The sequence below is a fragment of the Brassica rapa genome, chromosome A09 (assembly GCF_000309985.2).
Source record: "Brassica rapa cultivar Chiifu-401-42 chromosome A09, CAAS_Brap_v3.01, whole genome shotgun sequence".
Classification (NCBI taxonomy): Eukaryota; Viridiplantae; Streptophyta; class Magnoliopsida; order Brassicales; family Brassicaceae; genus Brassica; species Brassica rapa.
This window is the reverse complement of record NC_024803.2, coordinates 34,893,475-34,916,902: the sequence shown is the minus strand read 5'-3', so window position 1 is coordinate 34,916,902 and position 23,428 is coordinate 34,893,475. Positions and strand designations below refer to the sequence as shown.

Genomic DNA, 23,428 nt, shown 5'->3' with positions numbered 1-23,428 from the left:
GTCATGTTGGAATCTAATCAGGTGAAGATTGTGGAGGAAGGGTGTGTGGAAGCTTTGCTTTGTTCAGTGTTTGTGTCATTTATTAACAGTGCTTGTTTGCTAATGAGAATCTGTAAGTTGCTTTAGACGGTTCTTCATGCCAAATTTCAATAATATGGTTTCTTTCAGATATATGATATATTGACCGTAGAGAAGAGTCATGATCTAATAATTAATAAAGAAGGTGCTCAACTGCTAGCAAAGTTGGTGACCAAAACAGATGATCCACAGACTCTAAGAATGGTAGCTGGTGAACTTGCAAATTTATGCGGAAATTGGTGACCACGAGATTATTATTTTTTATTCCAGTACTTCCAAGTATCAGACATTTTCAAACGTATCTATTCATCTGCATCAATCCATGTATGTGATGTATAGCAAATGCAAAAGCCAATATATTTGAAGAAGCTTTGTGTTGGGATGTCAAGTACATACGTATTAACTCTTACATGTCTCTGTTTTTTGCACAAACAGAGAAGTTTCTCAAACTCCTGAAACAAGAGGAAGCCCGACAGAGATCGTAAGAATATCAGGGGAGTCGAGTAGAGATGACAATTGCAGCTTAGCAAGGAAGATACTCAAGATCAAAGCATGTTACTAATTCAGATAAGAATTAAATAATTAAATTTTTTTAATCAGACAAACAAGGCTTAAAATTATTCCCTCAGTCATTTAACGTTGTTTCGGTCACAAGAAATCAGCATTAGCATGGTTGTTAAGCCATCATAGGGAATTATAAACTCTCTTGAATTTACACTATTACTAAGCAAAATAAGAGTTAAAACTCCACCACTAATAAAAAGAAACATATACCTTCCCTCAGAAATAAGTTACAAATCATATAAAAACTGTATCAGATATACATTAGCTTTTTAAATCATCACAGGGAACCACCAAATCAATTTAGAAAATATAATTCGAGGGTTTAAGAGCTCAGAAAATGTTAAGAAAACAGTTATTTTCCTTGGCCACAAAAGGCCTCATAATGAGCTGGGATAATAATGTTATCATCATAGCCACTTAAACCCTAATCAAACCCAAACAAATTTGCAAAAAAACACAATTAAACACACCAAAAATTGAGAAGATTTCATAATCAATACGAACAACAGATAATAAAAGGTTCAGATACATGTATTGAACATAGTTGTACTCCTAGACCACAAAAGGCCTCATAGAGCTGGGATTATATATTATCATCACCACCTTAATCACACAAACAAACGAATCAAAAATTCAAGAAAACCAATCAAACACTGTAAATATACACTTAAACGAAAGAGCCAGACGAACGAATTTGATTGACAAGTAACAGGAATGTTTTAATGGTCACGAGAAGTGATGAAGTCAAAAGCTGGGAGACGCTGATTTATAAAAACAACTTAGGGTTTTTCATACTAAATTGTCAGGCCCAGTAAGGATACATGAAAGCTCGGCCCATAATAAGATCCAGTGACAAGCCCACCAAAGCTTGGTTAGTTAACCCCTTCATCTTCCTTCTCAGGCAACCCGGTCTCTTCAGTAATAACACAAACTAGAGCTAGACCCGCCCGACCGGGCGGGTGTTTTTTTCTGTTTACTTAATGCAATTAAATTTTTTTACACCTTATATAATGTATCAAATTTTTATACAAATGATGAAAAAAATACATCACATAATACAAATATTGCTGTAACATAATTTGATCACACTGTAGCATTTCTAATGTTTTACTTGTTATTTATCTTAGATCATCACTTAATCATCCTGATCTACTTTACTAAAATTCAAAAAAATACAAAGAGTAGAACTAACAGTTTGATCAGCTAAAACCATTTCTAATCACACAAACAAACGAATCAAAAATTCAAGAAAACCAATCAAACACTGTAAATATACACTTAAACGAAAGAGCCAGACGGACGAATTTGATTGACAAGTAACAGGAATGTTTTAATGGTCACGAGAAGTGATGAAGTCAAAAGCTGGGAGACGCTAAACAACTTAGGGTTTTTCATACTAAATTGTCAGGCCCAGTAAGGATACATGAAAGCTCGGCCCATAATAAGATCCAGTGACAAGCCCACCAAAGCTTGGTTAGTTAACCCCTTCATCTTCCTTCTCAGGCAACCCGGTCTCTTCAGTAATAACACAAACTAGAGCTAGACCCGCCCGACCGGGCGGGTGTTTTTTTCTGTTTACTTAATGCAATTAAATTTTTTTACACCTTATATAATGTATCAAATTTTTATACAAATGATGAAAAAAATACATCACATAATACAAATATTGCTGTAACATAATTTGATCACACTGTAGCATTTCTAATGTTTTACTTGTTATTTATCTTAGATCATCACTTAATCATCCTGATCTACTTTACTAAAATTCAAAAAAATACAAAGAGTAGAACTAACAGTTTGATCAGCTAAAACCATTTCTAATGTTTCATCAGCGTAAGGTGGGTTTTGCATCCATGAGTGAATCAGTTTCACTTGAACACGCCACACATCCTTAAAGGGTTTAAGATCGTTGATCAAATGAAATATTTTGTTAACAGACATGATTTTTTTGTGAGGTAAGTCGTAAAAGAATGTGTAGAATGAGTTTGTACTCGGGTAGAATATATAGTAGAGGGACAATACCCTAGTTGAGAATAAATATCTAATCTATTAAAACAGGAGTACACAATTAAACTAACCCTGAATTTTCAATGTTAATTACTTTCGAATGCCACTGAAACTATTATTACTCTTTCCTTAAAATTAGCTTGTCTTTTTTCGATTATTTAATGTTATACTATACACTACAAAAACGGAAACAATGACTTAAAGTCTTCACCATGATGGAATGTTATGTTATAAATCGGATGACTTCAAAGTAAATCATCAATTCAATTCTTCTTTCATATCATATAATTATATAGTATCTAACATTCCTCCAAAACACTAATTAGCATTGACATCATGTTACTGGTACTGTAAACTATAACAGCAATATTTATATGTACGTTAATAATATATTGTGTAATTTGTTTTGGTATTTACGTTAATATTATATGGTATAAATTATTTTTCCAAATCAGTTCTTCCTTGCTTTACATGCGAAAGTCTCTACAACAAGTTCAAATTTTGAAAACAGAATTGATTAAATCCGAGTGCACACAGGATCCTACTTACCAACAATATTTGATCCCCATATATTCAAAATTTTAAACTATTTAATCATTATCAATACATAGAAAATCGCTTTCAGAAACTTAATAGCTTCAATTGCGGAAAAAATATATTAAATCGAAAAAAATGGAGAGCGATTCTGATTTAACCAAAAATATATAAATACTATATTCATGTTACCAAAAAAATATATTGCATATAATTAGTTACCAAAATCATTCCTCCCCTAACCTTGCGCATCAATCAACATTTATTTTTAACATTAAATAATTAAAAGTTATCGATTATTGGTAACAAGAATATATTTAACATAACAAAGATAATTGATTTCTATCAAACGATTAGCTATATTCTTGGTAACAAAAATATTTTTATGCACAGCATATTCGGTTTACTTGCAAAGTGGGCAAAGTGGGCAAAGTGGGCGTTGTGTAGATTTAGAATTCCTAGGGTTCCATATCTCCATTATATATAGTTTCCCTCAGACCAATATTCACCACAACATTTCATTGTTAACAAACAATCATGTCATTAAACAAAAGTTTCTCTTTGCTTTCCAATGTCAAACCTTGGAAGTCGGCATGGCGTGTGCGAGTGAAACTGATACACTCGTGGAAACAAACCCCCCCCCCCCAGCTATGCCGAAGAAACATTTGAAATGGTCTTAGCTGATGAAGCAGTAAGTCATTCATACACAAAATTTCCCATCTGTCAATACTATTTCTTTCTAATACTATTTCGTGAATTTCAGGGTGGTAAAATTCACGCATCCTGCAATAAAGCTCACATGTTTTGTACTCAACATAACCTTCCAATTGGAGAGTGGCGTGTTGTTGAGAATTTTAAGGTTTTCAAAGCAGGTGGAAAATATCGACCAACAGGACTTTACTATAAGATCAGTATTACCAGTGAAAAAGTTTTTACTGGATCTGACTACCGTGATGATAGGAGTTTCTTATCTCTAACTAATTTCGATGAGCTTTCGAAAGGGTTGGGCTTTTTAAATTAAAATCACACAAATAGTTATCTATTTAACACAAACATAAGCCTTTAATTAAATTGTAACTATGATTGTTCATAAATTTATTTATTCTTAGACTACTCTTAATCAAAATTTTAATATGTTATATTTCCATAGCCTTTGAATAAATATATCTCAATAAAAAATTATACCTTAATTTTCCTTTTCATATATATTATACTAACTCATAATTATTTATTTCATTATATTTTAAACTGGCAAAATTGTTTTTTTATATTTCTTATTTTAATGCATCATTATCTTCATTTTTATTTTACACTTTCTCTATTTGATATTAAATATCGTTCATAAAATATGATTACTAACACGGATACAGTTACTACTCAATGTAATACAGACTAACTATTACAAATAAATCATGAATATAAACAAAAAAAATTTGAAACAAAAAATAAACACCCGCCCGGTCGGGCGGGTCATGATCTAGTCTTTGCTTATTTTGCAAGTCATATTAGGCGAAATAAATGAAAAGAATATTTTGTTGATTTTGTTTCTTGTTTTTGAAATTATGGTAAAATCTTAATGGTTACGATTTGAAATAGGAAATGATAAGATCTTGTGCTTGTTCCGCAAGTGTGTGGGTCAATTTTTTTACCGCAATACAAAACGCTAAAATTGAGGAAATATCTTAACCACCCTCGCAAGGCATCACTTGGTTGCATTAGTATGCAAAATATGTTGTTGAAATTCGAATATTGTGTTTATTATTTAGTAGTTATGGATCAAATTTTATATATATATATTCCTTGTTCCAAAACTGAGGGGGAAAATCTTATTTAGAAACAAATTAGTAAATTCTGCAAATAATTCTAATTTTTTTTCCGAAGATTGTTAGGGAAACAGCTTTTCAATTCAAAAATATTAGATTTTAATAAGATATATAATGATTATTAATTGTTTGGACATATGAAAGTCAGTGGAATATTTCAATATAATAAGGTGGTTACAAATATGCTACAGACACCACCATAAATTAAGTGAACTGAAATTGTTCAAACTCGTGTAAGTATCATTGTTAATTTTTCTTAGTTTAATTACTTATAAAACTTATATAATTTGATGTTCGTGCAGGTTACGTAAGCTAAGGATGGGATTTATATAATAAACAATGTTAGGATGTCGATATTGCTGGGAAATTATTTATGTTTGTTCCTTTATTTTAAAATATGTAGTTTGTTTGAGTTTATTAATAATATGTTTTCTTTTTTTGTGGTTCCTTTGAGTTATTTTAGGAAAACAATGAATAAGTGGAAATGACAATCATTTTTAATGTAAAACTAATTTAATTTTTAATGGCATTTGACTGTAAATATTATGTAATTTTTAGGGTTATTCTATAAGTGTACTTCTGTTTTAATAAAGTAGATGCTTTCGCAGTCTTCTGGTCATTTCCGGTTCCTCGGGCAACACTATTCACCTAACTATCCGGGTTCTCGAAGGTTTTGTCACGTTCCTCTCTTTTTGTCACTTTTGGTTTAGCTTGTTACTAATTAGTTTGGTAAGTCTTTAAAGATGTTTTCTTTTGTTTTGTGTTAGATTCTGTAGACTGTAACAACGATACATCGGGGTTTGTTTCCTTCTCAGAGATGGACAGAATCAGTGAGTTGTCTGATGAAGTGCTTGTTAAAATACTACTATTTGTTCCGACAAAAGTTGCTGTGTCCACAAGCATTTTGTCGAAACGGTGGGAGTGCCTTTCGATGTGGTTGCCCAAACTTGAGTACGGTCATAGAGATTGTTCAGAGCCCGAATCCAAGAGGCTGCAGTGTTTTCTTGACCGGAATCTGCCGTTACATAGAGCTCCGGTTATCGAAAGCTTCCGTCTTAAATTAATTAGCTCACGTTTTAAACCGGAGAATATCAATTTGTGGGTTGCAATAGCTGCTTCTCACTGCCTACGTGAGCTTGAGATTTTATACGAGTCTGATCCTGATAAGCCAATAATATTGCTGAGTAGCTTGTTTACTTGCAAATCGCTAACGGTCTTGAAACTGGATGGGGATATCATCTTGGATGTTCATGGTCTCTCTTCCCTCTCTCAAAACTCTGAGACTTCATAAGGTGATATACTCGAAGGACGAAACTCTTCAACGGCTTCTATCTAGTTGCCCAATTCTTGAAGATGTAGTGGTTGATTTACGTGAGAATGACACTATGGGAAAGCTGATAGTTGCTGTCCCATCTTTGCAGAGTTTGTCATTCTATATACCCTGGAGTAATGATATAGATGGGTTTGTGATAAACACTCCTGCTTTAAAGTATTTCAAACTTATGGATCATAATTATAGGAGCTACAACTGTTTGATTGAGCATATGCCTAACCTGATCGAGGCACATTTAGATGTTGAACTCACTGATATGAAGAGTATTATTGGATCAATCACATCTGTCAAGCGTCTTACAATATGTTGTTCACAGGTAATCACAATTAACTCATTTCATTTTATGTAATCATTGTTAGTAACTTTAGTATATTCTGGGCGCAGACTATGCTTGATCAAGGTTTTGTCTTCAACCAACTTGAACATTTGGATCTATGTTTATGCGCACCGTTGTTCCCGGATCAACTTTTCCGACTGCTCAAAGCTTCTTCTAAGTTAAAGAGACTACACCTTTTCTTCATGAATAGTGTATGTTATGTTTATTAAACTTTTTATAGGATCTGATGCATAACCTAGTGTCAGTCTAATTCTTTTGTTTGATCTCAGGATCATTATCCTCAAGAAGATATGGACGACTGGAATCAACCAAGTACTGTTCCTGAATGTATCTTGTCGAGTCTACAAAGTCTCAGCTGGTCGAAATACACAGGAGAACCACAAGAGAGAGAGAGGTTGTGGTTTACATTCTGAAACATGCTCTTCACTTAGAAACTGCAACAATCAAATCATTTGAGTCGGAAGTTCCAAAATTTGAGATGTTGAAGGAGTTGGCACTTTCTTCTAGAGCTTCAGCTACATGCCAACTCATGTTTGAGTGAGTATTTTGATCTTTAAAACTGGTCATGTTCTTCAACTTCTTGTATTCCTCGTACTCGTCGGTCTGTCTTCAACTTAGAGAAGTTGTTTTCTACTATAGATTTTCTTTCTATATGTTAAGAGCTAAGTTATATGATCTTTTCATAGTTTATGGTTTAAGGACAGACCCGGAGAAGATAAACATTGTAACTGAAGAAAAGAGAACAAAAAAAGCAATTGATGCATTGATAAGTATATCCTATGTTGGAGCCACTAAAAAACGGATCCGCCGTGTATAAATATGATCATGTTAGTGTGTCTATCCATATTGAGTCTTGGTAGGAGTTGTTGCCATTCGAAGACGCAACAGCTCGATTGAACAGAATACTTCCTTTGCCCTTTCCCTACCAGTCTCTTGGTTTCTGCTTAATATATTGATGACAAGTAAATATTGAAAATAACGTTTAGTTAGTTATCAGTTGCATAAATTAGCCGACATTTATTACTAAAAATATGCTTATACTATACATATTACAAAATTTTAATAATGTAAAATTAACTTTAATATTTTTATTAATTGAAATCTTTATTTCTATAAGATGGGCGTGGGATAAAACTTAAGAGTGTGTAACAAACTAACAATACTAAAATATACTTTCTCTCTATTTTATAATTTCAGATGTTGTAAAAAAGATTTAATGTTCCAAAATATGAAATGCTTTGATATTTTAAAGATAAATTTAGTTTTATTATATTATTTAATTTTTATTTTTAAAATTTAAAACTTTATTTTCAAAACCCAACACTTAACTCTAAACCCTAATTTTTTTTAAACCACAAGTGCTTATTTTAAAATTAGGGGTCTAATAGACTAAGGGCATGACTGGTTTCCCGGCTACCACCCGCAAACGCTGTTTTGCGGTTGCTAGCGGTTGACAGCGTTTCGAAACAATCATACAAACCGCTACAAACGTTTCAAACCGCTTCAAACCTCTTAAAATCAAAAGCTGGTTCCAGCTAGCGTTTGCGGTTACGGGAAGATAATTTTTTTTTTTTTTTTTCAAAAACCATATAAATACAAAAATAAAAATATTCAATAAAAAATTTAAATTGGAATTATAAAAATACCAAAATATATCTATTATATTTTAAATAATATTATAAAATTTAAAACTATAACTTTCTAAATATAATTTTCATATTTATTATAATATTATGATTTTTGATATTTTTATCATTATATAAAATGTAAATATTATAAATTTATTATTTAACCGCTGTTGTATTTGGTAGTTAACCAGTCATAAGTATCCCGCAAACGCACCAATTGCTAACCGCAGAACCAGTCGTACAAATCTCTTAAAACCGCTAGAAACCGTAACCACCCGCATCCGTAAACTTCCGCCATCGCAACCGCAACCGCTGCGTTTGAACTAAACCATTATTTTAAACCATAAACTAGATATTGACCCGCCCTTAAAAGGGCGGGTATATTTTTTGTTCAATTTTTTTTTTAATTTCTATATTTTTGTTTTTTTTGTAATTAATATTAATTTAATTGTTGGTAACTATATTAAGCATGTCAAGTTGCATAACTATACACTTGTGCTTTATGCATCTCAGAAATTACTTTTTAGTTTTATTCCTAAAATTAGTGACATATTATATTTTTTTGTAGTTATCTAACATAATTAGTCAAGAATAATCGTACCCAAAAAAATCGATTTGGAATCGACCAGAAAATCAGAGTCTCATGTTCTATTAGACATGTCATATATGCTCGAAAGATTCTTAAAATGTTATATCTGAAAACTAATATCAAACCCAACCTGCACCGAAAATTATGAATTTAATATATATTCAGATAAATATATTTATATAAATGGTTAATATAGTCTTCACAAACTTTTAGTAAAATCACATTTATTAAATGATTTTTAACAGAATAACCCATTTACAATTTGTTAAAATAAATGAGTTTAAATAAATATTTATTTCTATTAAAAGTTCATTTAAAACCTGTTAAAACCTATTTTAACATCATTTTAATCTAAGATTATATAGGTTAAAACCTATTGTGTAAAACATTCAGAATTTGAATAAATTAATGTCTCGATGAATAAATCATAACTTCTTGGACTGAGATGAAATTATGTTATTGTGGTGTAAAAATTATTTTTTAAAATATATCAAAGTTAATTTTAATCTAAGATTATATAGGTTCACAATTCACATTTGATATAAATTCAAAAAGAAGGATATTTGTTATTATATATATATATATATATATATATAACTGTCAGTAATAAACAATTCACGTTGATATAAACCAAAAAAAAAGTATATTTGTTAATATATATATATATAACTGTCAATGTCAGTAATATATTTTTTCAAAAAAAAATTGTCGGTAATATATGTGTGGGTACCGAGAATTTTGGGATGGAAATTACAAATTATGTGTTGTATAATTTGTTTATTTTGCTTTATTTAAAATGCAGTTATAAAATATTTAATTTATTTTTAAGTAGGTTATATGGAGAAAATAATAATTGGATTAAACCTCTATTAATAAGTCATGTTCCTAATTTAATATAATATATTTTAAAAACATTTAAATATTTATATATTCTTGAACGTATTATATTAACTGATGTATTATATTAACTGATGTTAGGTCAAATATTAAACGTTTATATTATGGATCATAAAGGGTATTACATTATGCATAATATATAAGATGGTTATATTTGAGGTAATCTATACTATATTAAAAGGGTTATATGAGCTCCATACAGCATGTCCACGTAGGACAATTAAATCGACCAATAGGAGATCAGATATTTGCCACGTCAGACGTTATTTGAGACAGAATCTACCGGGTCAAAGCAATTGGGCTTATAACAATTATAACTGGCCCATTACACGGTGCTCTCTTCGCGAACGCGATCATCACCTCCGATCTCCTCTTCGATTTGCTCTCCGTCGAGTCTCTCACCCTCTTCGTCCCCACCGACTCCATGCTCTTCGATCTCCATACAGCATGTCCACGTAGGACAATTAAATCGACCAATAGGAGATCAGATATTTGCTCCATACAGCATGTCCACGTAGGACAATTAAATCGACTAATAGGAAAACAGATATTTGCCACGTCAGACGTTATTTGAGACAGAATCTACCGGGTCAAAGCAATTGGGCTTATAACAATTATAACTGGCCCATTACACGGTGCTCTCTTCGCGAACGCGATCATCACCTCCGATCTCCTCTTCGATTTGCTCTCCGTCGAGTCTCTCACCCTCTTCGTCCCCACCGACTTCATGCTCTTCGATCTCGACATGACTCACTCTTCCTACTTCTATGTTTCCACCCTCCGCCTCCACTGCATCCCCCTCCGCCTCCCGTTCTCCGATCTCCGATCTCTCCCGAACGCCACCTCTCTCCCGAACGCCACCTCCCTCTCACCACATCCGACTCACTAGACCTTCTTCTTCCTCCTCCAACGATTCCATTTCTCTCGACGGTGTTCCCGTTCTCTTCCCTGGTTTGTTCTACGGCGAACAACTCGCCATACACGGCCTCGCCGGTCTCATTTCCCTCACAAACCTTTCGTCTCCCGAACTCTCTGTCGATTTACCTCCTCCTGTGGTTGATTCGCCGGCAGATGAGAATAAGGTATTGACTGTTTAGCTTCCTTCTTTATTTAGTTTTAGATAATTTTGGTTGTGGAGATGATGGAGCCGACTGTTATTATTCTAAGAAAAAACTTCAGGTTTCAGAAAATGAACAGCTTATGGTTTTGGCTAATACAAACGTGGATTTTCCGGGTATGTTTGGCCACTCATGCTTTTCCCGTTCTCTAACAATGATTGGCTGCAACTACTTCCTTCCTTATTAACAGTTTGTTACAAATATTCTCTTGCAGACATTTTTGGTGATGTTTGTGGCATCAAGACCACCTTCACAATGAGAATCAGGCCATTCAATGTGTTATGGTACGTAAGCCGATGTGTATTGTTTCAAAGTTAATCGTTGATGTTCTATTTGGGTTGGTTAAAGTCGTTACTGTCATGATAAACCTAAACGCCCTTCCGTATGTGTTTGTGTGTTTGGCATGATTGTATATCAGCTTCATCAGAAATTAGAGGTATCGGATTTAGAGCCTAAAGTCATTGTTGCCACGAACATAAACCCAAAAATCAAAATTAGTTGGAGGGAAGCGTACTAAACTTTCTCATGTGTCATTGCATTTGCTGGTCGGCTTCTCCTGAATGCTACCCCGGGAACAAACTTCTTTTGACAATGAATGCCTTGCCGGCCAGAGTGTTCTTGCAGCGTAAGACTTACCAAACTGTAACTGTTGTCTAAGAAATAATGGGGACATTTTTCTCAAACATGAGGGGAGTTTTTATTTAGTAGGTTATATGGATCTGATGATGGTAGCAGCTCCACAGCTTCCAAGTATGGAAGTGTGAAGAAAATTGAACGAGTAACTCTTGCTGAGCTGAACAACTACGTTCTTAACTCTCCACCACAGGTTTGTGAATTCCATTCGTTTTTAGCTAAATGTTAGCTCATAAACATGATCCCCACATGCTTATAACTTTCCCCCTCCTGTGGTTCATGTAGACTGCAAAGTTTCTTTGCACTGCCGAGGTCGGTGACATTGACACCACTAATGGATGGTGCTACTTCTCCTACTCTAAATGCTACCAAAAACTGCAGCGTGGATTCACTGTCTTTCACATGCGCATGGTGCATGACGACACTGCAGTTTGTGCTGTGAGGTATTTCAGTCAAAACTTTTATTTAAGATTTTCTTGCCAGACCATACGCATGTTAAGCCAATAAATCACTTACACAATCCACTATTTAGCCACTGTGTTTAGATGGTGTTCACAGATCGCAACAGACTCAGCCGTCTTCATTTTTTTTAACGGTGAAATAAGAAGATGACCAATGTTCTCATCGCATAGGTTGCTCAACTCATGGTATTGTCTGGACGCCCCTAATATCCTTCTCAGTTTAAGCAGTCTACATGTTCTTATGTTAGCTTTTGTCGTTTTCAAAAATTCCACAGAGCGCGAGTGAATCTCTCCAACAGGCAGCACTCCCACGATGTATCCAAGATATTATCGTGCAGAATTTGACCTTCCAGCTTAAGCTCTTTGAAATTCATTTCTCCTCTACAGTTGTACGTATTTTTTACACCAGGCATTGTCCACATGTGCCTAATTTTTTGGAGTAGGTTTGTATTAATCTATGTGGATTAAATATTTCTATGTCCAAACTATGACTAACATTAATCCATGTGAACTAGAACTGACTGGGAAGTGATGACTACCCAGGTGACGACATGCCTGGTGCTGTCCAAACTCTGAAGCCAACTCTTGTGCTGACCAAGAGTATCTCAGAAAACAACACATGAGTTAATGATAAGTCTGGTTGACCATCACCACAACCTTCTCAGACTGATGCGGTCGTAAGCTCTGCTGATGAATCTTCTGCTTCCAAGAAAGCTCCAACGTTTAAGACGCGTCACACTTCAGTATACCAATCAAAGAGGTTAAGAACTATAGAGAGAGTTTGAGTTCAATAATAAAGTAATACTTTTCTTTTTAACAAACCCGACATGATCTGATTAATGTTCTTTAACTGTTGAGTTTTAATTTCAAAACTTTAGTTTCAATGGTATCAGTTTAAGATATATAACTGGGAAAACTGTATCTCATGTTGTCTCGATTCGGGAACACCAGAAATCTGAAACTAAGATAAGAACCGTCCTATTTAGTTCAACCTGATGATGTTTGGATTCGTGAAATTTAATTCCACATCTGTCTTGTGGAGCTGTAGACAAGAGACATTAATCCACACATCAGCCATCTTTGAACAACTAAGAACTCTGCAACTAAACTATATCAATAATAAAAATTGATTCGAGATAATGAGGGGGCGAGAAAAGGTAGTAAGTAACATATTCACTACATCATATATCAGAGAGATGAGGAAGGTTGCACACTCACTGAATCCCGCTACAAGGCATGCAAACAAATGTCCAGAAAGTGGTGCAAACATATTGAGGACCCTGCACACCAATAAAAATTAAGAACTCTGCAACTAAACTATGTCAATAACAAAAATTGAATCCATGTCTCATGTCTGAACTTAATTTCAAAGTCCTCATTATACACTTTGGAGAGAGGAAGTGAACTAACATTGAAGGTTCACATAAATTTTTTTCAAGAAAACATTTGTATGCGGTTTGGTTCATCTTAATTTTTAGATTATTAATGGTTACACTACGTTTAAGTTATTTTGGCTAAATTATTTATAACACTATTTTCTATAAGAGAACTTTTGATTAACATGAGGAAATTTTCCTACAAGCAATCTAGTTATAAAACAAAGTTAAACAAATGTTAAAATAATTTACAAACAGAAAACACTTAAAATTAAAGAAAACAATCATTATAAATTGAAAATATAATATAAAATATATTATAAAAATCATTTGTTGTTAAATAATATATATATTAACTATTATTTGTGACATTATTGAACTATTTATATATGACTTTAAAATATAATTTCTTATGATTTTATTACTTTATATTATATTTGCAATTGATTTAGCTTGGAGATGGATTAATTTATTATCATGATAAAATTTATTATTGTAATATTATTTAAATTATAATCTTAAAAATAAAATAAAAATATTTGTTATTCTTACTTTAGAGTTTTCATGACTATATCAAAGTGAAATAGAAATAAAAAGAAAAATATAAATCATTACATTTTTCTTAGCTTTTTAATAATTTCATAATTTTATGTTCTTTAAAAAAAGAAATGTTAGTGGTCCTTTCAACTCAAACTAAAAAATTAATAAAATTTACAATTTTATTTTAGAATAAAACATATTGTATTTATTATTGCGATTTAAAATAAATTTTAAATAAAAATATAAAACTAAAATATGTTTGATAAATAAAATGGACATATTTTTCCGATCAATAAAATTAAAAAAATATATATATTAATATAAAATATTTTTAATGTAAACTCATCCGCCCGTAGGGCGGACCAACCACTAGTATAAATAGGCATAACAACTTTTGGAAACAACAAAGATATAATTATTCACATCTTACACGTCGGTTAATTAATGCAGTTGAGAGAAGTGGGTCCACCATTTTCGTTTGATTCTTATGAGTTATATATGGAGTTACGGTAAATGTGTTTTAAATAAATAAAAATGAATATTATTGATGCAGTTATAAAATAATCAGTTTCTTAAAATTAATTGGACCATACTTTTATCAATTGGTCACACTATTGTTTTAATAGAATAGATATAGATGAGTTAACGTATGGTATAAATATATTTTTGTGATAAAAACTTTAAAAAATAATATATGGAATTTGTCTTTTTTTCTTAAAATCCATAATAGAAACTGACAAGCACTAGTGCCTAAGTCGTGTTTGGTAACAGAGTTTATTCTATTCCTCCTCCCGTATTCGTGGCTCATAAACTCAACACTAACCACTTCCATTTCTCCAAAAGAATAAAAATGGCTCTCCGATCTGTCAAAGCTCCGACCTCCATACCTCCCGGCGTCATCGTCTCCTCCTCAGTTATCAACAAGCCACACTCTCTCGGATTCGCCTCCACACCGACGGCATCACTCGCCGTCCGTTCCAATCTCAAACTCAAACCAGCTTCTCCCCGCGCCGCGAAATTCCGATGCTCCGCGGCGTCGTCGTCGTCGGCGCTCACGCCGCAGCTGAGAGACACGCTGGAGAAGCTGGTGAACTCGGAGAAAGTGGTGCTGTTCATGAAAGGGACGAGGGACTTTCCGATGTGCGGATTCTCGAACACGGTGGTGCAGATCCTGAAGAGTCTGAACGTGTCTTTCGAAGATGTGAACATTCTCGAGAACGAGATGGTGAGGCAAGGGTTGAAAGAGTACTCGAGTTGGCCGACGTTTCCTCAGCTTTACATCGACGGTGAGTTTTTCGGGGGTTGTGATATTACTCTCGAGGCGTTTCAGAGTGGAGAGTTGCAGGAAGCTGTCGAAAAAGCTATGTGCTCTTGAAAGTTGATCTTATCTCTATGTCATGAGCGAAAGTCTTCTTGATGTTTTTTTTATGGCTGGTAACATTAAGAGACATGTTGTATGATGGAACTATGGTTATAGAACAACTACGTTTCTGAAAAATGTATACTTTACTGTCTTGAGTCTCTTTATTGATTTTGATCTTTTTGCTTGGGTGTGTGTTTTTCTTCATTTGTGTTGTTGAGGTGTTCATGTTACAAAAGAGAATCATGGGTTGTTCTGCTCATTCTTGAGGATTTGCTGAGTTAGAAACTGAGTTTAATAGATTTCGTTCTGACCACTTCATTGGTTCAGTGAATGGATCTGAAAGGTTACCCGCTAAGTTGCTGGTGTGTGTGCTTATCTGGAAACAAAATGTCCGGATCAATGAAAAGACGCAGGCTAGATCCTCACAATCACTCAGAGTCAGGACCTAGAGGAACGATGGTTAGATGCACAAGCACTCTACTTTATTGCAGGTCACATAGAATTGTCCTAGTTTCTGAACAACAAAAGCTCAAAAGTTGGATCCGGTAAAACATATTTGAGAAAATACTCATCCATAGGCCATAGCTAGCAACATTGTTCAGTCTAGTCTCATTCAGAAATTAGAATCCTCCATGATGTTGCCTGCATTGGACTTTTTAAAAGGTTATTTTATACACTACTGGATTTAGACTAGATTCCATTCTAAAAAAAATCTGTGCGGTTCTAAAAGATATTTTGAAAATCAGATGGTCAATACTGAACGGTAAGGGAAGACCACACACAATTTGATTCAATTTCTTGTGGTATACCAATATTTTTGGCCGCTCTAGATTTATTTTTATCCTTGCAGAGGATAGATGGCAAAAGAGGTAATAACATAGATTCTGTTTATGTCTGAACCACACAGAGCAGATAGAGATATCAACAAGATATAGAGAGTACACGTGGCCCAATAAAATAGCCACGTGAGCTCACTCTAGCCAATAGCAATCTGATTTTAGATTCGCATCCTACAAAACCTTACTTATACGGATCACTCTTTCACACAGACAACATCCAAACACACCTCTCCTTCACATATTTCTTCTTTGTAGTAATCAGAAAGGCAGAGAGAGAGATCAGAGGAAACAATGGCGTCTAACTCGCTCATGAGCTGCGGCATCGCCGCCGTCTACCCTTCCCTTCTTTCTTCTTCAAAATCTAAATTCGTCTCAGCCGGAGTTGCTCTCCCCAACGTTGGTAACGTTGGCCGCGTCAGAATGGCTGCTCACTGGATGCCCGGCGAGCCACGTCCCGCTTACCTCGACGGCTCTGCTCCAGGGTACGCCAATCACATCTCTGTATTCTGTTTCCTGCTCAAATTTGAGAACTTTATGTCTATGTTGCTCAGTTTGCTAAATATGTAATTGATGATGGTATTTGGGTTTTTTAAGTAATGGGTTACACATCACATGATTCACAAATCAGAAAGTCGTCTCCTTTTACTCTGTTTCTTGCGTACCACGAAACCCTTTTCATATGTCTCTAGAGAGAGAAATGATTGAAAGTTTGAAACCCCTTTAGATGACATAAAGGTTATGACTTTATTATTGGATTCTGTTTAAAAGCTTCAGTTCTTAAGTTATTAGATTACACATGGCATGATTCACAAATCAGAATCAGAAAGTCCTCTCCTTTTACTCTGTTTCTTGCATACTAAGAAACACCTTAGATGTGTGTCTTGCATACTCTGTTTCTGTTTTTAACCTATTTGGTACTAAAATGGTGCAGTGACTTTGGATTTGACCCTCTTGGACTTGGAGAGGTTCCAGAGAACCTTGAGAGATACAAAGAATCAGAGCTCATCCACTGCAGATGGGCTATGCTTGCTGTTGTAAGTTTCAACATTTTTACTTCAATATCCAATCTTTTAGTCCTTTTTAAGTTAATGGTTAATGTTTTTGGTGTGGAATGCAGCCTGGGATTTTGGTACCAGAGGCTTTGGGTTACGGAAACTGGGTCAAAGCTCAAGAATGGGCAGCAGTGCCCGGAGGACAAGCCACTTACTTGGGCAACCCTGTCCCATGGGGTACTTTGCCCACAATCTTGGCTATAGAGTTCTTAGCTATTGCCTTTGTGGAGCACCAGAGGAGCATGGAGAAAGACCCTGAGAAAAAGAAGTACCCTGGAGGCGCATTTGACCCTCTTGGATACTCCAAGGACCCGAAGAAGTTTGAGGAGTTGAAAGTCAAGGAGATCAAGAACGGTACACAAAACACACATGTTACATTTTTTAAAATCATTTTTAATAAAAATGTATATCTAAATGTTATGTGTTTTTCTTTGTGCCAGGGAGGCTTGCCTTGTTGGCGTTTGTAGGATTCTGTGTGCAGCAATCGGCCTACCCAGGCACAGGACCATTGGAGAACCTGGCTACTCACTTGGCGGATCCATGGCACAAAAACATTGGCGATATTGTTATCCCTTTGAACTAGTGACTTTGTAAAGAAAAGATAGTAATGTGTCCTATGAGCTTTATGTGTATCAAAACTCTCTGTAATGAAAGACAGATTGTCTGAAACCTTTGTTTTGTCTTGGTGATCTATTGCTTCGTGTGAGCTTGAATTCTATGTGATTAAACCTTTTGAATCGGTTTACGAACCGATATGTGACTTAACAAAATTTACATCATTTAGATTGTCAGACTTTGAGGCTTTGAGTTTTGGTAAATATTCACATATTTTATACTTCCATTACAGAAGAAAAAAATTGACTTGTTGTCTTGTTGATAGTTCATAACTTTTAATTAAGATTTCTAACTTCTTTAATAAATGAGATGATGATACACTTTTATTTGTTTTACCAACTTAGATATATATTATTAACCAACTCACACAAGACACAAGTAATTTACCTGATTAATAATTGAGTTTAAGTTGTTAATATTATTTTAGTTGGGATTTATTGAATCCATGTCCAACTATGTATTGTCTGGTTAGTACGATATCGTTCATTTTGGGCTTTAAGCAAACTCGCGTGGTTTTATTTTTGATTTTCTTTCCAAAAGGTTTCGTACTAATTAGAGTTGAATATTTTTTATATACTAGACTTTCATTTGTCTAAATGTCAATGTATGATTTGTCTGATATCTCACATTCTTCCTTTCAAACTAAGGCCCACACTTATTTCGTGTATTTTTTCTACTTTTGAAAATGCGTCTCCACAACCTCTAGTTCCTTTGAGAATGTTTATTTTCCATAACGTCCATGATTCTGGTTTGTTTCTGCCACAAACCTCTTCTTCCGATTAAAAGATCTGTTTTTTATTTTAATGGTATTTTGATCTTCTTGCATATCTTTTAGAAGAAGAATCGGATAAGGATTTGTTTCTTTTGGTTCTATAGAAGAATCAGATAAGGATTTATCATATCAATTCATATTTAGGTCTTTACACTGTTATATACCAAAGCAATACGATCTAGTTTCCTAAACCGAAAAATACAAAGCTAAGCAACAAGGAAATAAACGAACGAGAGAATCATACCAGTAAGTGGTTGATATTGATTGAAATCTTAACACTAACAGGGTTTTAAAACTTTTACAGTATGGAATAGAATATGTAACCAAATTGAGAGAGAAAAAGTCTGTTTCTTTTGTGTTTGTCAGCGCCAATGTGGTGTAAGATTACCGATAATGCAAATGACTACAATTTCAATATCATTATCATCATCATAAGACATAAATATTACTCTTAAAACACTTAATCTAGGTTAACGCAATTATGATAAGAAGAAGAAAAAAGCAAAATCAAGAATGGTAAACCAAACACGCAAACATGTTATCTATCTTGATTATTGATAACTAGATTTTTTAACCGCGCTACGCGCGGATAAGATATTAGATGTATTTCTAAATTTTAAAAAATAATGTATAATATTGTATTACATTATTTAAAGAATATAAAATAAGACTACATAACATAAATATATTTTTAAAAATTTCTTTGTGGAAATCATTATGTTGTTTGATTGTTGTACTTGATTCACATATTTGCATAGTTATTTGTGATAGATGAATAACAATATTTTTATTATCAGTAAATAATATCTATTTATTATATAATATAAGAAAAATAAAATTATTTACTTTTAAAACAAACTTGTCTCATGTTGTAGACTCAGTTATAGACATATCATATTCGAATGAGATATTTTACAGTTATCAATCTTCTTAACAGTCAAAAAACAAATCTGAATATCACAACAATATCTCATACGATCTTTTTGTGGAATAACTGCTCTGAAGAAATTGAATTTAGACATCAAAAAGGACTGGAAATAGATGTGCAGATGTGTTATCTAAGTCAGCTTTACAAAATACTATTCATAGTTCATATATCATTTATGTCCATCCTATTTTTTTGTCTATCCTTTCTTAAACATCTTGAAATAACTGATGCTAATTAATAATAAACTTTTGGCTCGAAAAAAAATCAAATTTGTCTAATTATCGCTTAATTTATCTAACTAATATATATGTATTTCTCAATTCTAAAAAAATAATGTATAATATTGTATTACATTATTTAAAGAATATAAAATAAGACTACCTAACATAAATATATTTTTTCAATTTTTTTTGTGGAAATTATTATGTTGTTTGATTGTTGTACTTAATTCACATATTTCCATAGATATTTGTGATAGATGAATAACTATATTTTTGTTAACAGTAAATAATATATATTTATTATATAATATAAGAAAAATGAAATTATTTACTTTTTAAACTAAGTTGTCTCATGTTGGGGATTCGGTTATAGACATATAATATTCGAAGGTGATATTTTTACAGTTATCAATCTTCTTAACAGTCAAGAAACAAATCTGAATATCAAAATAATATCTCATACGATCTCTTTGTGGAATAACTGCTCTGAATAAATTGAATCTATGCATAAAAAAACTGGAAATGATGTGCAAATGATATATCATTTAAGTCTATCATTTCTTAAATATCTTGAAATAACTGATGCTAATTATAATAAACTTTTGGCTAGCAAAAAAATCAAATTTATCTAATTAGCGCTTAAATATTTTATTAATATTGTCTAAGAAGCTTTCAATTGATATCATAGTTTAATTTTTATTAATTTTTTTTGTTAATTTTAGAGTTTTTTGTATTTAAGATTTTTTTCCATATTAAGCTTATATTTCTTTCACATAATATATATATATATGTCATAAAAATTACCATCAAATCAGTTTTACTTATTTATTATTTTGTTTTTAATGAAAATACACTTTTTATTAATTTAATTTAAAATAAAATTATATATTAACTTTTTGTATTCTAACAATTTTATTGATTTAATTAATTTGGTTTGGTGGATAACTTAAAAAGTTTTCATATGAATCGGGGAAAGCAAGCTTATGTTGTTATATTATATTTATTTGTGTATATGGAATCTATATATAATGCTAGTGTAATAAAGAAAGAACATTATTTTTTGTAACTTCAAAAAGATACATTAGTACAATTTGAAATTATTCAAAATTGAATAAAATTGTAATTAAATAAATCTAATTGTTTTTTTATCTTGTTTAGTTGGATTCTCATGAAAATAAATCGATAGGTTAAACAAATGTTTCAAAATTTGTTGTGTTATTGTTTTGTCTATAAATTACAAAATTTAGTGAATTGATATATTTAATTATTGCACCCTTAAATAATATTTTATTAAGTCATTAGAGAACTATGTTTTGAGTTCTTTTGTTAAAATTGTACAAAATCTATGCTTTTTCATATTTGTCACGGAAATTTATATGTTAAACTTACTTTTACAAAATTCTTAACTTTGTCACGAAAACAAAAATCTATGTTTTTTCATATTTGTCAATGTTCTCACACTTTCAAAGAATATATTAGCTTAGTCACTTACTTTTTTTTATTTTACAAAACAAAGTATCGGAGTTTTGAAAGTTGAATCCATATTATTGTAAATGTACATAAGAGTTTGTGATTACATATTTAGTAATTCTTGTATATGTGTCCAAGAAAGTTTCAATAGCTTAGTGGTATATGCCCTATATTTATGTCATACTAACCCGGGTTCGATCTTCTCCTTTGCATTGTTTTTTCATTTTTTACGAAAAAATAAATGAGATGACATGGCAATTTTGGACTCTCTGATTGGACGATTTTTTGTGCCTACGTGGACACTCTAAGAGGGGCTTATATCCTCTTTTAGTATAGTATAGATTTGATATGGTCAGTCATCTCGAGATAAAATCTGAGGAAAAATCAAAGTAGTGTATGTAGAATTGTAAATATAATAATAATATGATTAAAACATGTGACAAAATTTCATTATAATTCTCTTACCATATAGTAAATGATGATATATTATCTTTTTCCTAATCACATCCACGTATGATTGAAAGAGAAAGCTGTGTTGTTTTATCAGATGCGTGGGCCTTACTTCAATTTTTCTGTCTCATTGACCCAAAACAGATCTGGATAGTGGTGGTGGATATAGATCATTTTATTATTATTACTACTCATCTACCAACAAAGTAAACACTTTAATTCCTTTTTATTCTCTCCTATTTTTGGCTATTATTCCTTTTTAACTTTATTTTTAGTTCATTTTAATTGGCTCATCAAGATCTAACATTTCATTTACATATAAACCTAAAAGAAAACAAGTTTCAATCCTCCCACCAAATTTTCTGCTGGGTACGTCCTCATTTAGGTAGGTAAATCCTCTTTCCTCTGTTCTTGTTTCCTGTAAATGTTCTGTTTCTCTAAAGAACTTTAGCTTATCCATAAGATAATAATTGGATCTTGAATGCTTCTGATTGGATCTTGAATACATTATGTTCCAAAATGATCTTTCTTAAGGAAACAGAAGTAGGTGTACATTTAAAGATATACTCTTTGTGTTGCTTTATAGATGAAGATTTGGTAATGAATATGAACGGCAATGTGAAACAATCAATCTTTTTTTTTTTTTTTTTGGTTTTGTATTGAATTTTCATCCTTTGATAATGAATTGATATTTTTCTGAGGAATCTGGTATTCTTGTTTATTTAATCTTTTCTTTTAGGTTTTCCCACAAGCTGATTGATGAAAATGTCAATGAGGTAAAACTAAACCCAACCTCTTTCCTGTAATAGTTTCATGATGAATATGGTTTTAATATAATGTTTGTGTTTCTAGCAGCTTGTGTGGGAACCTTTGATATTCTTTGTTGAATGTTCGTATAATCAAATTTATTTCGCAAAGGAATGATCATTCGATTGAATCACAACAATGGAGCTTTTTACTGCAAATTGTCTGTCCACGGAAAACAAACCTCTTGAGCTTTCAAAACTGGTCATAGAAGATAAAAGCTCGGTTAAAAAGAACACTGAAAACACCATTACACCTGTAAATCATGGTACATTTTTCACAACTAGCTTAACAAAGATATTATAAGAGCAACCATAAGAGATTATAATTTGTTGGTTCTGTAATTTGAGACTATTTGTTCTTAAGCATCTTATTGGTTGCAGGTGTAAAGGTGTGGCAAGAGAACAGAGAAAAATGGGTGGGAGATCAATCTCGACAAAGAAAAAAGACTACAAAGGATCAGATTATAAGGTTATTTTAACAATGAGATCTATGTTTCTCTTGTTGTGTTTTATTAATATTCTAGTGATGTATACTCTTTAACATAATCTTGAATCTCTTGTAGTTGGTCCACTACATATGAAGATCTTCTCTCAACTCATGAACCTTTCTCTGAGTCGATTCCTTTACCCGTAAGCTTTTGATCTAATCTCTCATTTATTCAAAGAAGCTAAAAAATCATTCTCAAATAACTGAATTTGTCCAATCTGATGTTTGTGTAGGAGATGGTGGACTTTCTGGTCGATATATGGTATGACGAAGGCCTTTACGATTAGAAGAAGAATCTAACAATGCCATCACATCGACAAAAGAACAAAGAAAAAGAGATTCAATTAAAATCATTAGGAGTTACGAAAACATCTACTCTTAAAACTATCTTTTGTGACCACTCACATACTCCATTTGTAACACTTGTATGATTGTTAAATGAGAACAAAACTGATTCCAAATAAGTCTTGTTACTTTAATGCAAAACACAACATCAGCGAGGAGACA

The 23,428-nt window shown here is 32.6% G+C and overlaps 3 protein-coding genes, 3 non-coding genes and 2 pseudogenes across 18 annotated transcripts; 5 read left to right on the top strand and 3 right to left on the bottom strand.

Annotated features, from left to right (window-relative positions):
• Positions 1–696: 696 nt before the first annotated feature.
• LOC117128771 lies at positions 697–773 on the bottom strand. The gene has a single exon (XR_004452161.1). It is a non-coding gene; the product is annotated as a small nucleolar RNA snoR53Y (small nucleolar RNA).
• A 191-nt stretch (positions 774–964) lies between these two features.
• On the bottom strand, positions 965–1,063 carry LOC117128763. Its single transcript, XR_004452153.1, has one exon. It is a non-coding gene; the product is annotated as a small nucleolar RNA snoR69Y (small nucleolar RNA).
• A 92-nt stretch (positions 1,064–1,155) lies between these two features.
• Positions 1,156–1,249, bottom strand: LOC117128761. Its single transcript, XR_004452151.1, has one exon. It is a non-coding gene; the product is annotated as a small nucleolar RNA snoR69Y (small nucleolar RNA).
• A 4,539-nt stretch (positions 1,250–5,788) lies between these two features.
• Positions 5,789–7,449, top strand: LOC103841397 (annotated as a pseudogene).
• Positions 7,450–10,296: 2,847 nt separating this feature from the next.
• On the top strand, positions 10,297–11,887 carry LOC103842304 (annotated as a pseudogene).
• A 2,785-nt stretch (positions 11,888–14,672) lies between these two features.
• LOC103841391 (monothiol glutaredoxin-S14, chloroplastic) lies at positions 14,673–15,540 on the top strand. Its single transcript, XM_009117920.3, has one exon. It carries the CDS (start codon positions 14,769–14,771, stop codon positions 15,291–15,293), a length of 525 nt encoding a protein of 174 aa, XP_009116168.1. The 5' UTR covers positions 14,673–14,768; the 3' UTR covers positions 15,294–15,540.
• A 774-nt stretch (positions 15,541–16,314) lies between these two features.
• On the top strand, positions 16,315–17,951 carry LOC103841392 (chlorophyll a-b binding protein 6, chloroplastic). 2 transcript variants are annotated; one of them, XM_009117922.3, is made up of 4 exons: positions 16,315–16,602; positions 17,052–17,154; positions 17,238–17,384; positions 17,452–17,505. In XM_009117922.3, the coding sequence occupies exons 1-4, from the start codon at positions 16,412–16,414 to the stop codon at positions 17,503–17,505; spliced, it is 495 nt and encodes a 164-aa protein (XP_009116170.1). In that variant the 5' UTR covers positions 16,315–16,411. The 2 variants fall into 2 exon arrangements, with proteins under 2 accessions (XP_009116170.1, XP_009116169.1); XM_009117921.2 differs by adding an exon at positions 17,613–17,951 and having other exon boundaries at positions 16,319–16,602; positions 17,238–17,526.
• A 3,870-nt stretch (positions 17,952–21,821) lies between these two features.
• On the top strand, positions 21,822–23,424 carry LOC103841393. Of its 12 annotated transcripts, none has more exons than XM_033278717.1 (6): positions 21,822–22,013; positions 22,368–22,404; positions 22,481–22,700; positions 22,798–22,903; positions 22,998–23,064; positions 23,155–23,424. In XM_033278717.1, exons 3-6 carry the CDS (start codon positions 22,574–22,576, stop codon positions 23,206–23,208), a joined length of 354 nt encoding a protein of 117 aa, XP_033134608.1. In that variant the 5' UTR covers positions 21,822–22,013; positions 22,368–22,404; positions 22,481–22,573; the 3' UTR covers positions 23,209–23,424. The 12 variants fall into 12 exon arrangements, with proteins under 12 accessions (XP_033134608.1, XP_033134605.1, XP_009116175.1 ...); XM_033278714.1 differs by having other exon boundaries at positions 21,823–22,013; positions 22,484–22,700; XM_009117927.3 differs by having other exon boundaries at positions 21,827–22,013; positions 22,816–22,903.
• The last annotated feature ends 4 nt before the right edge of the window (positions 23,425–23,428 follow it).